At 38.7% G+C, this 15579-nt stretch overlaps 1 protein-coding gene across 4 annotated transcripts in view; it reads left to right on the top strand.

Annotated features, from left to right (window-relative positions):
* Positions 1–13839, top strand: part of AIG1 (androgen induced 1) — a 251447-nt gene extending 237608 nt beyond the window's left edge. For 2 of the 4 annotated variants that reach the window (XM_046006581.1, XM_046006578.1), the window contains 2 exons: positions 7095–7258; positions 13145–13839. In XM_046006581.1, coding sequence (XP_045862537.1) covers positions 7095–7258; positions 13145–13172 — 192 coding nt within the window. In that variant the 3' untranslated portion in view covers positions 13173–13839. Of the gene's footprint in view, positions 1–7094; positions 7259–7881; positions 8181–13144 lie in introns of those variants that run through there. The other 2 variants (XM_046006579.1, XM_046006580.1) reach the window with 2 other exon arrangements.
* The last annotated feature ends 1740 nt before the right edge of the window (positions 13840–15579 follow it).

Here is a 15579-nt window from a genome sequence, read left to right as displayed (position 1 = left end):
ATGCAAGAGAGAAAAGTAGCAAAGATGACTCCCAGATTTGAGCTGTAAAACTGAATGACTAGTAATACCATTCACAGGGATAAAGGAATATCAGAGGAGGACCAGGTTTGAGGGATAAGAGCATGACTTTGGCTATAGATATATGGATTTTGAGGTATGTTTAAGGTGTATTGAGCACTGTTTTATAAACTTCTCTGAAACAGAGGAGAGGTCTGGACTAAGACGTAGATTTGTGAAATTTCCATGTATAGGTTTTAGACATGAACCAGTGAACAAAAATAAACTCATTACCTGAGAACGCACAATATGAAAAGAAAGCTTAAAAACCAAACCCTAAGGAAATCCAACTTTTAGTGGTAGGTGGTGGAGGGTGAACTTACAAAGAGAACCAAAAAGAGTGGCCAAAGTGGTAGGAAGAAAACCAGGAGAAATTGACGTCAATGAGCTACTTTGTTTTGGTGGAGTATCAAGACTTCTGTAGAAGCCAGACTGTTGTGGGAGGAATGATTGCAACGTATAGATATAGAGTCAATGAGTACAGACTCCCTGGAGAAGTTTGCCTTTAAAGAGAAGACATGTAGAACAGTATTTACAAAGTTGATGGAAACTTTTTGGTTGTGCTTTAATAAAAGATATCTCTGTCAAGAGACACCTGGGTGGCTCAGTCAGTTAAGTGCCTGCCTTCAGCTCAGGTCCATGATTTCAGGGTCCTGGGGTCAAGTCCTACATTGGGCTCCCTACTCAGTGGGAAGCCTGCCTCTCCCTCTGCCTGCACGTCCCCCTTCTTGTGCTCTCTCTCCCTCTCTCTCTCTCTTTCTGACAAATAGATAACAAAAATATTGTTTTAAAAATCTGTGTCATGTAGCAATTAGATAGGAGGCATTAATAAATATTATTTTTAAATTGCACATTCAACTGAATTAAAATGGAGGGTATATTTAATAATAGACAATCCTAGAAGTCATATGATACTCGAATATCTGCATATTTTTGTGTATGCGCACACACACACACACACACCACAATTATCCATTTTTTAGGCTAAAATTAAAATTGGTGTCATTACCTTAAGAATAAGCCATTCGGGCACTAAGACAGAACGGCTTTAACAAGATAGAAATGGAAGTCAACCAACAACTGGGAACTCTCCACAGATAGATGAGCAAGGCTATGAGTCATTTTTGTGCAGGGAATTGAGCCCTGATTGTATCAAGGAAACAAATGGTGAAAGCACAACTTGTTAGGACAAGTGGGTGCATCATTCACACCAATCCAGTGAAACCCACATACATAACAGGACTTCTATATCTGAGATATAGTCAAGACAACTTAAAAAAAAAAAGAAAAGCTTCGCTCCATTTTTGGAGATTCTATTAAATTCCTCACTTAGGGAAGCAAGTCCATGCAGCAGAAAAGAAATCAGTTGTGCATCGCTTTTCCAGCTTTGCTATTTTTTAGATAAGTTCTTTAGTTCAGTCTCAACCCCTTTATCTGTGAAATAGGGATAATCATACTTCATAGGGTGGTTGGATAGTGAAGGGGATTACATATGCTCGTAAAACACCATACTCAGAGTAGCTATCCACCAACCTGCCCTGAGAATTTTACATTTCCACTGTTTTAATGGAACACAACCACATTCTTTTGTCTACTATTATCTATAACTACTTTTGCACTAAATGGCAAAGTTGAGAGTTGTGACAGAGAGCGTATGGCCTACAAAACTGAGAATATTTACTATCCAGTTCTCTACAGAAAAGAGCACAGGATAAAGAAAATATGGTCCATATATACTATGGAGTATTATGCCTCCATCAGAAAGGATGAATACCCAACTTTTGTAGCAACATGGACGGGACTGGAAGAGATTATGCTGAGCGAAATAAGTCAAGCAGAGAGAGTCAATTATCACATGGTTTCACTTACTTGTAGAGCATAAGGAATAACAGCATTGGAAGATGGAGAGGAGAAGTAAGTTGGGGGAAATTGGAGGGGGAGACAAACCATGAGAAACTGTGGACTCTGAGAAACAAACTGATGGTTTTGGAGGGGAAGGAGATGGAGGTGAGCCCGGTGGTGGTTATTATGGAGGCCACGTATTGCATGGATCACTGAGTGTGGTGCATAAATGACGAATTCTGGAACACTGAAAAGAAATTTTTTAAAAAGAGCCTAGGGATTAGGGAGGAGGGTAGGGTTGAGACTTTTTTTTAAATTTTTTTTAAGTTGTTGGCAAAGTGCCTGTCATATAGTAAAGGCTTAATAAACAGATGTTGCTGTTTTTTATATTTTGTTATTCAGTTATTAGTTCAACAATTATTGAGCACAATCTGTGTGTCAGATACTGTTCCAAGAGCCACAGAATCTAGCTATGAACCTAACAGATAAAAATACTTGTGCTTGTTGGACAGACAATAAACAGATCAGTAAAAATAAATACAGTAAATTAACTGGCTGGGGAGAAAAACAAAGGGATGGAAAATAGGAAGTTTCGGGATAAAGGTTGCAACTTTTAGATGAAGTGGCCTGGGAAGACCTAATTGAGAATGTGTCCTTTAAGCAAAATCCAGAAGGACACAAGGGAACGCTGGGAATACTAGAGGGGAGATCGGGATAAGGAGTAATGGTCCAGGCATGGGAACAAATATAGAGCACTCAGTGTTCTTAAGGAAGGCCAAGGAGTCAATGTGGCTGGAGTGGATGAGCAAGAGGAGAAGAGGAGAAGAAAAATAAATAAAGTGCCCAGCAAGCCTATGTAGAGCCTTGAAGAACCACTGGGGGTCTCTGGCTCTTACGCTAACAAGAGCGGAAGCAAAAGTTCTGAGCAAAATAGTGGCACATCCTGATTTCCATTTAGTCCAGATCAGTCTGGCTGCTCTAATGAGAATAGCCTATTGACTAGACTATAGCAAATGTAAATGCAAAGGCCACAGGAAGTTCTTGCAGGGGTTCTAGTGAGACGTGGTGATGGCTTGAACCCAGATAGTAGTGATGGCAATGACAGATAGATGTCTTGGGTATATTTGGAAAATAGAGCCAATGGGATCTAAGGATGGGTTGGATGTGAGTTGTGAGAAAAGGAAAGTCAAAGATGACTCCACATATTCTGTCCCAAGCTACTACTGCAGTTATGTAGCAATCACTGATGTGAGAAAGGAAAGATGTGGGAGATGCATGTTATATGTGGGGGAGCTGGGGGTAGCCATGCAGGAATTAAGATACAAGGATGATGATGTCATCGTGGAAATGTTGGGTTGGAGATGCATCCTCCCATGGGAGATGTGCAGTGGGCACCGGGGTATAGAACTTGGAAGATCAGGAAGAGGTCAAGACTGGAGATATAAATTTAGGAGTCATCTATAGATAAAGGGGATATGGTTGTGGTTGTTATACCTGGTCAATAGTTTGAGATGGTTGCATACAAACTAACAGTGCATCACAAACAACGTCAGAGGAGCAGAGGCCTGCATTAGACACCTTACCAAAAGCTGCTAGTGACAGTTTCATTCTACCAGAAACAAGTAGAAATCCAGAAACAGGTAGAAAAAACACAATTAGCATTCATAATTTGAATGGCTCCTAATTTGCCTAATTGAGGAAACAGTTTTACAGTGAGTCAGATTATAATTTTATAAGTTGATTTGCAAAATCAATTATAGCTTTACAGTGTTACATTTTTGGGGAATTGCCTATTATCTCAGTGGAAATTAATAAACCACTTGATGAGCACACAATACTCCTTATACCAGTGAAGAAAAGATTAGGAAGCTAAAACTGCCTCTAATTTACGGACAAACAGAATATGATGCATCAGAATCCCACAGGGTATTTCTAACAATTTAATTTCTGCGATTCTCACAAATCCTTCGGCCTTTTAAGAAGGAAAAATCTTGACTAGTTCCCCTTCCTCTTTTGGTAAAAGGCTTTTAGTTTGGACAGTTATTCAAGCTGACCCAGATGGACCTAATGACCATCTCTTCCCACTAAGACAGCATTTCTCCACTTTCTTTCATTACTAAGCCCCCCACCAAGGAAACTTTTTAGGTTTTTTTCCTCCTAATATCCAACCTACAAAAATGTCTTATTGTGGTAAGATATATATAATATTTTTATCATTTTAACCATTTATAATTGTACAATTTAATGTCATGGAATACATTCACAGTATTATATAATCATAACCACTATATTTATCCAAAACATTTTCCTTATTCCCGACATAAACTCTGTGCTCATTATATCTTAACTCCCTATTGCCCACTCCTCCCAGCCCCTGGTAGCCTCTATTAGACTTTCCTGTCTATGAATTTGCCTATTCTAGTATCTCATATAGGTGGAATCATACAATATTTGTCTTTCTGTGTCTGGCTTATTTCACTTAGTACAATGTTTTCAAGGTCCATCCATGTTGTAGCATGTATCAAAATTTCATTCCTCTTCATGACTGAATAATATTCCATTGTATGAATAGACCAATTTTGTGTATCCGTTGATTCTAAGTGGACACTTGGGTTGCTTCCACCTTTTAGTTATTGTGAATAATGCTGCTATGAACATCAGTATACAAATGTCTATTTGTGTTACTGTCTTCAATTGTTTTGGATGTATAACCAGGTGTGAAATTGCTGGGCCTATGAAATTTTAAGACCACAGATAAACTGTGTATCTACTGTGTATCTATTTATGTTCTTTGTCCATATGCGTCTGTGCTTTACACATAAGAAGAGTAAGATTTCTGAAGAAATCTTCAGAACAAATTATCACCTCCTTAAGTGGGAGTGATATCACCCTCACTGAGACTGCAAGCTCTAGGGGAAGATCCCCAGGTTTCCTGCTTTGATGAGGTAAATAGGTAGGTCTGCTTAACAAAAATTGAAGCCATGGATTACCGGAAGATGACCCCAAAACGCATAAGTATAAAAAGTCATCTTTGTGCCCCATGCAGTAATGTTATTTGTATTTTCATTAGTCTTCAACATTGACAAGAATTGATAAAATGATGAGCCAAAGAATGTTCTGGAAAATTGCTCTTAGAAGTTGTGTCAGGACCAACCAATAGAGCAAATATTCTAATGAATTTTCTGAGAACAGTGGAGATTAATGATGTTGTATTCCCATTGAGCCTAAAATATCTCTTGAACACAATAGAATAATTAAAAGCAAGTATTTTTTATTTAAATTCAGTTAGCCAATATACAGTATATTGTTAGTTTCTGATGCAGAGTTCAGTGATTCATCAATTGTATATAACACCCAATGCTTATTATATCACATGCTCTCCTTAATGCCCATCACCCAATTACCCCATCCCCCACCCACTTTAGTTTGTTTCCCAGAATCAAGAGTCCCTCTTGGTTTGTCTCCCTCCCTGATTTCTTCCCATTTAGTTTCCCCTCCCTTCCCCTATGATCCTCTGTGCTATTTCTTATATTCCACATATGAGTGAAACCACATGATAATTATGTTTCTCTGATTGACTAATTTCGCTCAGCATAAAACCCTCCAGTTCCATCCACATCAATGTAAATGGTAGGTATTCATCCTTTCTTTTTTTTTTAATTAACATATAATGTATTATTTGTTTCAGGGGTACAGGTCTGTGATTCATCAGTCTTAACACAATTTGCACTTACACAATTACACAATTCATTCACCATAGCACATACCTTCCCCATTGTTCATCACCCAGCCACCCCATCCTTCCCAACCCCCTCCTCCAGCAACCCTCAGTTTGTTTCCTGAGATTAAGAGTCTCTTATGGTTTGTCCCCCTCTCTGGCTCTCTGGTTTCATCTTGTTTCATTTGTCCCTCCCTTCCCCTATGATCCTCTGTCTTGTTTCTCATCCTTTCTGATGGCTGAGTAATATTGCATTGTATGTATGAAATGGGGGGCGGGGGTACAAATAAAGGATCCAAAGATCCAGATGGTGGTTAGCCAGGTGTTGGTGAGGTTATAAGATGGTTCCATCAGCAGGTGAACACTGCGCCCTACACTGAGTATACTGCTGAGTACACACTGTTATTTGGTTGGAAGGCTGTATGGCACATACTCACCTAGATTTAATTATAGTGTGCTTGCCTGATGCTATATTGTTTCCATATGTAAGGAAGAAATTAAGATTGTATAACAGTATTGAGAAAAACAACACTTTCAAATACCTGATCAGAGCCCATCAAATGTCAGGAAAAAGAAGGAGAAGGCAAAGAACTGCCTGATTGGAGGAGACTAAGGAGATTGTGACTACGAAAGACCCTGTTGGATCGTGAACCAGAAAAGAGGCATTAATGGGGAAATGGGAATTCTGAATAAAGTCTGCAGTCCACTTAGTAGTGTTGTACCAATGTTAATGGTACCTTACTAATTGTACTGTCATTATTGAAGATGTTAACATTCAGGGACACTGGGGTGAAGGGTTTGCTGGAACTCTGCACTACATTTGCAACTCTTCTGTGAGTCTAAAACTATTTTAGAACAAAAAGTAAAAGAAAAGGGGAGCCTGGGTGGCTCAGTGGGTTAAAGCCTCTGCCTTTTGCTCAGGTCACGATCCCAGGGTCCTGGGATCGAGCCCCGCATCGGGCTCTCTGCTTGGCAGGGAGCCTGCTCCCTCCTCTCCCTCTCTCTGCCTGCCTCTCTCCCTACTTGTGATCTCTATCTGTCAAATAAATAAATAAAATCTTTAAAATAAAAAAGTAAAAGAAAACAGGGGCAGCTGGGTAGTTTAGTCAGTTAAGTGTCTGACTCTTGATTTCTGTTCAGGTCGTGATCTTAGGGTCGTGAGATCAAGCCCCGCATGGGATTCTGTGCTCAGTGCAGAGTCTGCTTGAGACCCTCTCCTTCTGTCCCTCCCCCCTGAACACTGTGCACACACTCTCTCTATCTCTCTCAAATAAATAAATGAATCTTAAAAAAAAGTAAAAGAAAACAAACAACAACAACAAAGTTTCTGATAGTTCCTGGGTGTCAGAAGCACACTTGTAACTGGCATTGCTGAAGGATGGTTGGAGTGGGGTGGTCTATATTTGCAATAGCAGGAACTTTGGAATCTGACATGAGAAGAACTCCTGTCTTTGTCTCCTTTCCAATTCTATTGCAGGGTATGTTGGGTGCATCATGTAACTGGGATGTGGGTGTACCCTTTCCTGGAACACATTGGCCCAGGAGCCAGAATCATCTTCTTTGGGTCTACAACCATCTTAATGAACTTTTTGTACCTGCTGGGAGAAGTTCTGAACAGCTATATCTGGGATACACAAAGAAGTAAGTATTATTTGGGGGAGCATAAAACAGGAGAATGGCTATCTAAAAGAGTGTGTGCAGACACTGAAGGAAAATTCCATCATAGCACAGGATCACTTAGGAAGAATTTCATTTTTATAACTACATAGTGTTAATTTAAGAGTTGCTGGCTGTTACCTGAAAGGTTTATTACTCACTTTGTCTTATTAGCTAGTCAAACATCCAAATCTAAAGAAAAGGAAGCATACTTATAAAATATTATAGGGAGAAATGTAGTGTTAACTACAAAAAAAATTTTAGGAAGTTCATTCTGATCAACAAAATACTGCCTTAGCTAAAGGGACCCCCCCAATAAATAGAACAAATTATTAAATGTAAACAAACAGTCCCATTAAAAGCCACCCAGACCTCCACTTCTTACATCATCCTTTGTGTGAGCACAGTTGCTTCAGAGAGTTCTCCCCACTTTTCTGCTAGAACTCCAAGCTGTGCAGAATGCCTATTGCCACTGTGATTCACCAGTGACTGTCATTTTCAAGGACTGAAGGTGGCAAAGAGGCACAGGCAATAAAGGGTAATACATCATTGCTGCCAAACTCTCTTAACCTATGATTTGGTTTCTCTTTTGTTTCCGTTTATGGCAGAGCCTCCATCTTGGCAAGACACATAATCTTACCCAAGCTGTGCACACCCGATCCAAAGTGTATGTCAGATAGCAGAAAAATGGGAAGGTGGAAAAAGCAACTGCATGGCATGCAGCCGTTTGAGTCCTGCATGAAAATATATTGAAGGGCAAGATGGTCCGGGAATTTTAGAGAGCTCTGGGCATCGCCAGTATAATCACAACATTCTAGACGTCACCTGTAAATGATCTCTGTTCCACAAACATGGAACGCCCTACTGTGCCAGACACTGTGCCAGGAACTTGATCTAATTAGACAAATAAAACGCAGTCATTGCACAGTTACTGGATTGGACGTTTTTGTGTGTGGATCTTCTAAAATTGTGCATGCCAAGGTGTTGGTCCGTGGTAAATGGCCCAGAGGAATTTGAGGATTTCTTTTCTCAGCAGCTAGCTTGATTTTAGTAAGTGGTCTATTAGAAAAAGTCTCAAAAATTTTTATTCAGCTCAGACCACAACTTGGGAAACCAGAAATGAATCCTTTGATAATTCCTTCTCTGTTCAATGAGAATAGGAATCTTTATTAGTGAACTCATTATTTAGATAACTTACAAAAATATTTTAAGAACAAAATGTGAACTTTTCTCAGCTTCTTGGGAAGAAGGCCATATTTAAATTTAGGCTAATATATTTAATATATGTTATTCAGGAAGTATTTATTACTCTTTCCCCTTGATTAGCTTGATTCCAATGGTCATTTGGCCATTGTTCAACTACTTCTAAGGCAAGATGGCCTGCAAACTAAGAGAGAGAAAAATCCAGTGTAGCTTCATAGAATGCTGCTCTTTAAAAACATTGAGTGAAAAAACAACAACAAAAAAGCAATGAGTGAGAAGTTATGATGAATACTGAAACTAAGGGTTTTTTAAATGATCTGTTCAACTTAATTTGTGTCATTCTCTTACGTAAGATTGACTAACATTTTGTAACTCATTTTAAGTATGGAGATTAATTTTATCTACATGGGCCCATCTAGTTAATTCCACAGAAATGGATGTTTCATGTCAAGTAGGCACATTTTGCTTTTCATTTATGAAAAGGATTGCAGACTGATGACCTCCTCTAAATTTGACCTGCCAAATGGCTTGTTAGACCTATACAGTGGGATTTTTGTTCTTGAAACAACATTTAAAAATTGAGTGATTACACAAACAGGCCAGATTCATCAGCTTATCAAATACCTTAGGATCTCACAACACTGAGCTCACTGTTCTCTTCTGGCAACAATGGATTAGAACTGAGGATAAGCTGCTCCTTGAGATGGCTCCCTAAGTATTCCTCCTTCTCACCCAGCCACTTTTCTCCATTACATTAGCTGCCTGCTTCTGTAGATAGTAAAATTTGAAACTGTTGATTAAAAGCAGTGTATGCTCTGTGTGTGTGTGTGTGTGTGTGTGTGTGTGTGTGTGTGCATGCAGTAAATTGAATGCAATCAAGAACAGTATTACAGTCCTGAGTACATTTACACCCTAAGCAAAATCTCTCAAGAAGCAGGGATACCACGCTGAGTGCCCTTCCTTGTATCCAAAATGATTTTTAATGGCTCCACTTCCTCCACTTGGTTAGGTTATACTGACTTCAACTTTGAGATAAAAATCACATTATTACAGAATCTGGGAATTAAAAAGAGTATTTGAAACCATCTAAGCTGGCCCTTTCTTTTTACTAACCAGCAGCTGACCTGGGAAATCCTAGGTGACCCACCAAAATGGTGGTTGCAGAGCCAATACCTTCTGAGTAATGTTCAATCCAGTGTTATTTCTAATGAGCCATCATCAGGTTGTCACCATTGAAAACCCAGCAGATGAGAGGGTAGAAACTTCACTAAGATCCATAGAACTAGTTTATAAGATAACAAAATAGATCAACCTGATATGAACTATGAACAAAAAGCTCTTAAAATAAGGTAAATTAATAGTCAGGCATTTGCTCTTTTTAAAGGAAAGTAACTCAAGGTGACTTTGAGACTGCTATATTGGTTTGCTAGGAATGCTACAGCAAAATACCACAGGCTGGGGGTCTTAAGCAATTGAAATGTAATGTCTCATGGTTCTGGGGGCCAGAAGACCAAGATTAAGGTATTAGCAGGATTGGTTTCTTCTGAGGGCCATGAGGGAAGGAACTGTTCCAGGCCTCTCTCCTTGACTTGTAGATGGCTGTCTTCATGTTCAGATGGCATTCATCCTTACGTGTGAGGTTGTCTCCAAAAATTCCCTTTTTATAAAGGCAATGGTCATATTTGATTAGGTCGACCCTGATAACTTCATTTTAACTTGGTAAAGACCCTATTTCCAAATACAGTCACATTCTAAGGAGACACATAGTTCCATCCATAATACTCTGCTTTCTGTCCCCAAAACTCATGTCCTCGTTCATGCAAAATACATCCCCAACAGCCCCAAATGTCTTTCCAGCATCAACTCTCAGGTACAAAACCTCATCTTAAATATCACCTAAATCAAGTATGGTTAAGACTTGGGGTATGATTCATTCTTGAAGCACAATTGCTTTCCAGTTGTGAACCTCTGAAGCCACACAGAAAGTTATCTGCTTCTAAAACACATTGGTGGGACAGGCATAGAATACCCATATCCTTTCCAAAAAGGAGAAATTACAGGGTGTGAAAAGGGGGCCACAGTTCTCAACGAAGTTTAAAACATAGCAGGGAAAATGCTAGATTTAAAGGCTTGAGAATGAGCCTCTTTAGCTGAATGCTCCATCCTCAGGGCTCACCAGGAGGAGGATGCAGCTCTGCCCCTGGGTGGTAGCTCTACCCGCAGAAGAGGGTATCCCCTGAACCACCTTAGGAGTCATTTTTCCTTCATTTCATGCTATCTATCTGTCCCTTTCATCCAGGCTAACAGTGTTTCTGCTAGTACAAAATTCTCAAAAAACCTTATTGGTTTCCCATTCACAGGGGCCCAAGTCATCAGACAAGAAGGTCCCCCACAGATCTTTCCTGGCTTCTGCTGAAATGGTTAATTGGATCCATGAATGATATGCCTAATCTCCTTAGCAAAGGGTTGTCCAGCCGCACCCTTGGCCTTCTTTCACTTTCCGAGGTTCTAAGGTTAGGACTTTAACATATGAATTTGGGGGCAGGGTGTGGAGTGACACACAATTCTATAACCACTGAAATCTTTCTGCACTTAATCTAGGAATTTATTCCAATTCCAGTGTGTCTAACTGGGGTGACCAATCTTATTAAAGTAAAATTTTATACGACCAGAAATGAAAGTGTCCAAAAGTGAAAGGTTAGGTTAAGGACAGGGAAAGTAAGCAAAAGAGAAAGGAGTTTGGAGCCAGGCTTGTGTGACAGAAACCTTCTCCCCCAAATGCCTATCCAGCTCATGTCCCACACAGGCCAACCCAGGCCTACAATGTTCCAGTGCTGCCCTCTGGTTGAGCCCTTCTCCCTGCCTGGCAGAATCACATGTGACTAACTCTCTCAGGATCAATCAACTCTTCTTCTATGTTCCCCAAAGTACATCCTGCCTCAGCTTTGTGACAGGTTTCTTTCTGCTATTCGTGTGGAAATTATACCTCTGGTTCTTCCAAATATTATTTACAGCTGTCTAATTTTTTCCCTCTACCTCAAAGCTGCCAAACTAAAGTAGGTGGGGAGCCATTTTTCCTGTCTGGGTCAATGAACACCCCCTGTTCTCCACCCCCCACTTTTGAAGATTCCACTATTGCTGCCAAGTCAACCCATCTGCAGGAGAACGCTTAGGAAGAAACAGACTTTAAAGAAAAGCAAGCAGTTATTAGTTCCTGAGAGCTTCTCCACAGGAGAGGGAACATGGGACAAAGTTGGGACCCAAGTCATGTGTGCTGTTTGAACAGAATCCACGTTATGTTTTTCCGCCTTTGCCTTGGTTACCAACAACTAAGACATCTCTTGGCCTTCTCCCCCTCAATCCTATTCCTCCTCCCTTCAGATGTCCTTACTCCTGAAACCAAAGTTTTCCTTAATATGATTTCTGAGAAGTACTTTGGAAAAAGTGTTACAGGTCTCTGCCAGTTCCTCAGTCATGAAAACCAAACCAGAAAGACTGCCTAAGGACACCTGTTCAGAACATGTTACCTGCCCTCCCCCATTACTACCCTGACTCCACAAAACAGATACTAGGAGTTGGAACCTGGGGGGAAGGGGAGTCCTTCTTAATATAAGCCTTATGATTATGACCCTCTGGGATTAGGCTTTAAATTTTTTTATATTATGAAATTCCATATTTTACTCTGCTTTCCCACTAACATAGCCTTCTGAGGCTTTCCTTACGTTCATTGTTTATTAACTGATTCATTAAAGATTAAGCTCCAACTATGAGTCAACACAATTTTGGGTGCTAGGGATATTATCAGAAACAAACCAGTTAAAGGTTCTGCCTTCAGAGAGCTTATAACTTATAAAAGAATACCAACAATACCTGCAAAACAGTATTTGGAGTTCTTTTGTTCCAGCAAAAGTCTCTGAGAATTTGGTTTCAGAGGATGAGTATTTAGTAAAAAGCAAAAGAAAAAAGAATTGGGAAACATTTATCAGATTTAACTTTAATTCATGAGAATGACTTCAACATTTTCATCTCCAGGAAAATGAAACATCATTAATTCACTATTCACCACAGACAACAGGCAAGGCTCCTGTTGGTCCAGTACATATGAGTCTCTCAGGAGGTAAAACGTAGTTCTACCAGGATTGGGTTGAATAGAAGGAGATCTTCCACAAAGATATGGAAATAAATCATTCCTGTGCCTAAAAAGCTGTCTATGAGTTTAAAACAAAACAAAACAAAACAAAACAAAATTCCTGACTTCTGAAAGTCTGGAGTTCTTGCCTTGAGAAGAAACACAACTAAAATAAAAATAAATGAGGGCTGTTTGAGACTCATCAGCTGCACACCTCCTGTTGTTAGAAGCTGGTTACAAAGCGGTCTGGTTGGGGTTTCTGTGCAAAACTCAGTGAGGCAGGAACTAACTTGCACCCATCACTCCCAGAAGCCGTTAAGACTTGGGAATGTCCTGACTTGGGGGGAAAGGGTGGGGACACAGGTCACTGAGGAAATTTCTGGAGAAAATTTCCTTCTGAGCTAGGAGAAAAGGGGTGGGTGCAGCAGGGTAGAAGGGGAGAGATGTGGGGATAAGAGAGGGATTTCTTGAGCAGCCTTGGCAAACCTGCTCACAATTCAATCTGATATTAAAATAAAGTACTTTGCCTGAATTTCTAGGTATGGAAGAAGAGAAAGAGAAGCCTAAATTGGAATGAGATCTAAGTCTAAATGAAAGAGATGGATTGAGCCGCCATTGAAGACTGGTTACCCCCTGGGCATTGGCAGTGCAGGAAAGGAAGCATCCAAGAAAGCAGTGGAATTCATCTCAGCCTTCCTGCCTCCCCCACCCCGGGGCGGGGGGTACATTTATAAAAAAACATATACAAGAATAGAATACAGTTATATCCCAAATAACTTGCCCTCATTATGTTCTAAATTCTTTCCAAATTCATTATTGATAACATCTTTTTTTCCCTCTTCTAGTTTTTAAAACTAAAATTGGTCATTGGATTTTAATTTCTGTGATTGTAATTCCATTTACTTGAGGAAGAATAAAACTCTATTGTGTTTCTTGTTAAGAAATATGTGAAAGTCAAAGGGGCAGATGTGGAGAAAGGCATTCGAGTACTGAGTCCTGCAGGTGACTGGGAAAATGAACCCAGGCCAGAGGGCAAGTCTGAAGGAAATGTGATGGATTGCTCCCTATTGCAATAATGTCACAGTTGCCTCAAACAGGCAATGTTAGTAATAATTACATCAATTTAGTCAAAACCCTAGTGTATTTGGATCTTATGATTTAATCTTGTGAAACTTTTCCTATATGCAAACTGAAACTTTAATAAAGACCAAACAACCCCAGCGTGATAACTGCATGGTGTATTAAACATTGGTGTCTCCTTTCTTATTTGTTTCTATTACCTGTTGAGAATGGGTTTACTGAACCTAGTTCTTAATTATTTTTTTATTTTAGGAAGTGTATCTTTTTGATAAATCTAAAAAGAATATTTTTTAAAAAGCTAATTTATAAAATCTTCGACCATAATTATTTTAAAATAAGACTAATGCAGAACATGTAGAGAATACATAAAAATAAATCTTAAAAAAAATGCAGGGATAAATAGTTAACTAATTTTTAAAAAAGAAAAATGTAGGGGAAAAGCTAATCAAAATAAAAGCAGAAATTAAGTAAGACAGCAGAAAAATAACAGTGGAACTGATATATAAGTAAATTGATTGATAAACACAGTATCTCGTCTACACAAATAACACTAAAATATGCAAACAAGAGGGAGAAACAAATACTTTGCAAGATAAGCATCGATGTGAAACAAATTATTTTAATTATAAAAATAAACTTTATAGTTCTATGGCAACAAATTCTTAGAACCCAGTGAAATGTGCAATTTTCAAGTAAATGAATTCAATAAGAATTGGAAAGCTGTAACAGACTGATATTCATGGAAGACTTCTTTTTAATTTCAAATAACTATCTCCAAAAAAGGAATTGGGTCCAGAGTGTCTCATAAGCAAGTCTTTGAAAACGTTCAAGTAACAACTCACATGTTATTTAAACTGTTCCAAGATTACAGAATGATGAAACACTTCCCAAATTATTTATCAAAATTAATAGAACCCTCAAAACAAAGCCAATGTAGCAAAAAAAAAAAAAAATCATTTGCTTAACTAAGATACTAACAGTATAAATCCAATACTATATAATTTTTCAAAACTTAATAAGGTTTATCCTAAAAATTGAAGGATGGCTAAATACTAGGAGTTTTATTCAAAAACATTGTCTCAATACAATCATCCCTGCTTATCTGCAGGGGACACATTCCAGGATCCCCAGTAGATGCCTGAAACCCCAAACAGTATGGAACCATATATATACTATGTTTTTTCCTATACATATGTGCTTATGATAAAATTTAATTTATAAATTAGGCACAAGATATTAATAGCAATAATAATAAAATAAAACAATTCCAACAATACACTATAATAAAAGTTCTGTGAATGTGGTCTCTCTTAAAATATCTTACTGTACTGTACTCACCCTTCTCATGATGGTTGATGTGAGATGATAAAATGCCTATGGATGGCATGAGGTATTGTTAAGGACACTGGCTCTGCAATACAGCATTGGGCTACCATTGACTTTCTGACACTATGTCAGAAGAAGGATAATCTGCTTCCACACCGCAGTCAACTGTGGTCAGCCGAAACCATGGAAAGTGAGACTTATGAATAGTGAACACTCAGAGAAGGTGGGGACCAGTGTAATGAACAAGAGAAAAAAGTCATATGATTCTCTCCATTGTTGCTCCAAAGCACCTGATAAATTTTAACAGTTATTTCTGATAATAACATTAATAATATAAAAGTGCCCCATATCTTGGGAAGGAATAGTCATCTCAAAGACCAAAGGCATTCCTTTTTAAGGTAAAAAAAAAAAAAAAAAGATACAGATGTCCATGACACTGTTATTATTATTTTTCTGAGGTCTTTGAGAATGTTAGGTCTAGCATAGAGTAAGTTATATTTTGACCTGGAGTGGAAAGGTTTTATGTTAAAAAAAAAAAAAGTGGTATGTAACTACAGAATTGATATTG

This window comes from Meles meles, chromosome 5, assembly GCF_922984935.1.
Source record: "Meles meles chromosome 5, mMelMel3.1 paternal haplotype, whole genome shotgun sequence".
NCBI classification, from domain to species: Eukaryota; Metazoa; Chordata; class Mammalia; order Carnivora; family Mustelidae; genus Meles; species Meles meles.
Note: the sequence above shows the minus strand (reverse complement) of the source record. Positions and strands in the feature narration are given on the sequence as shown.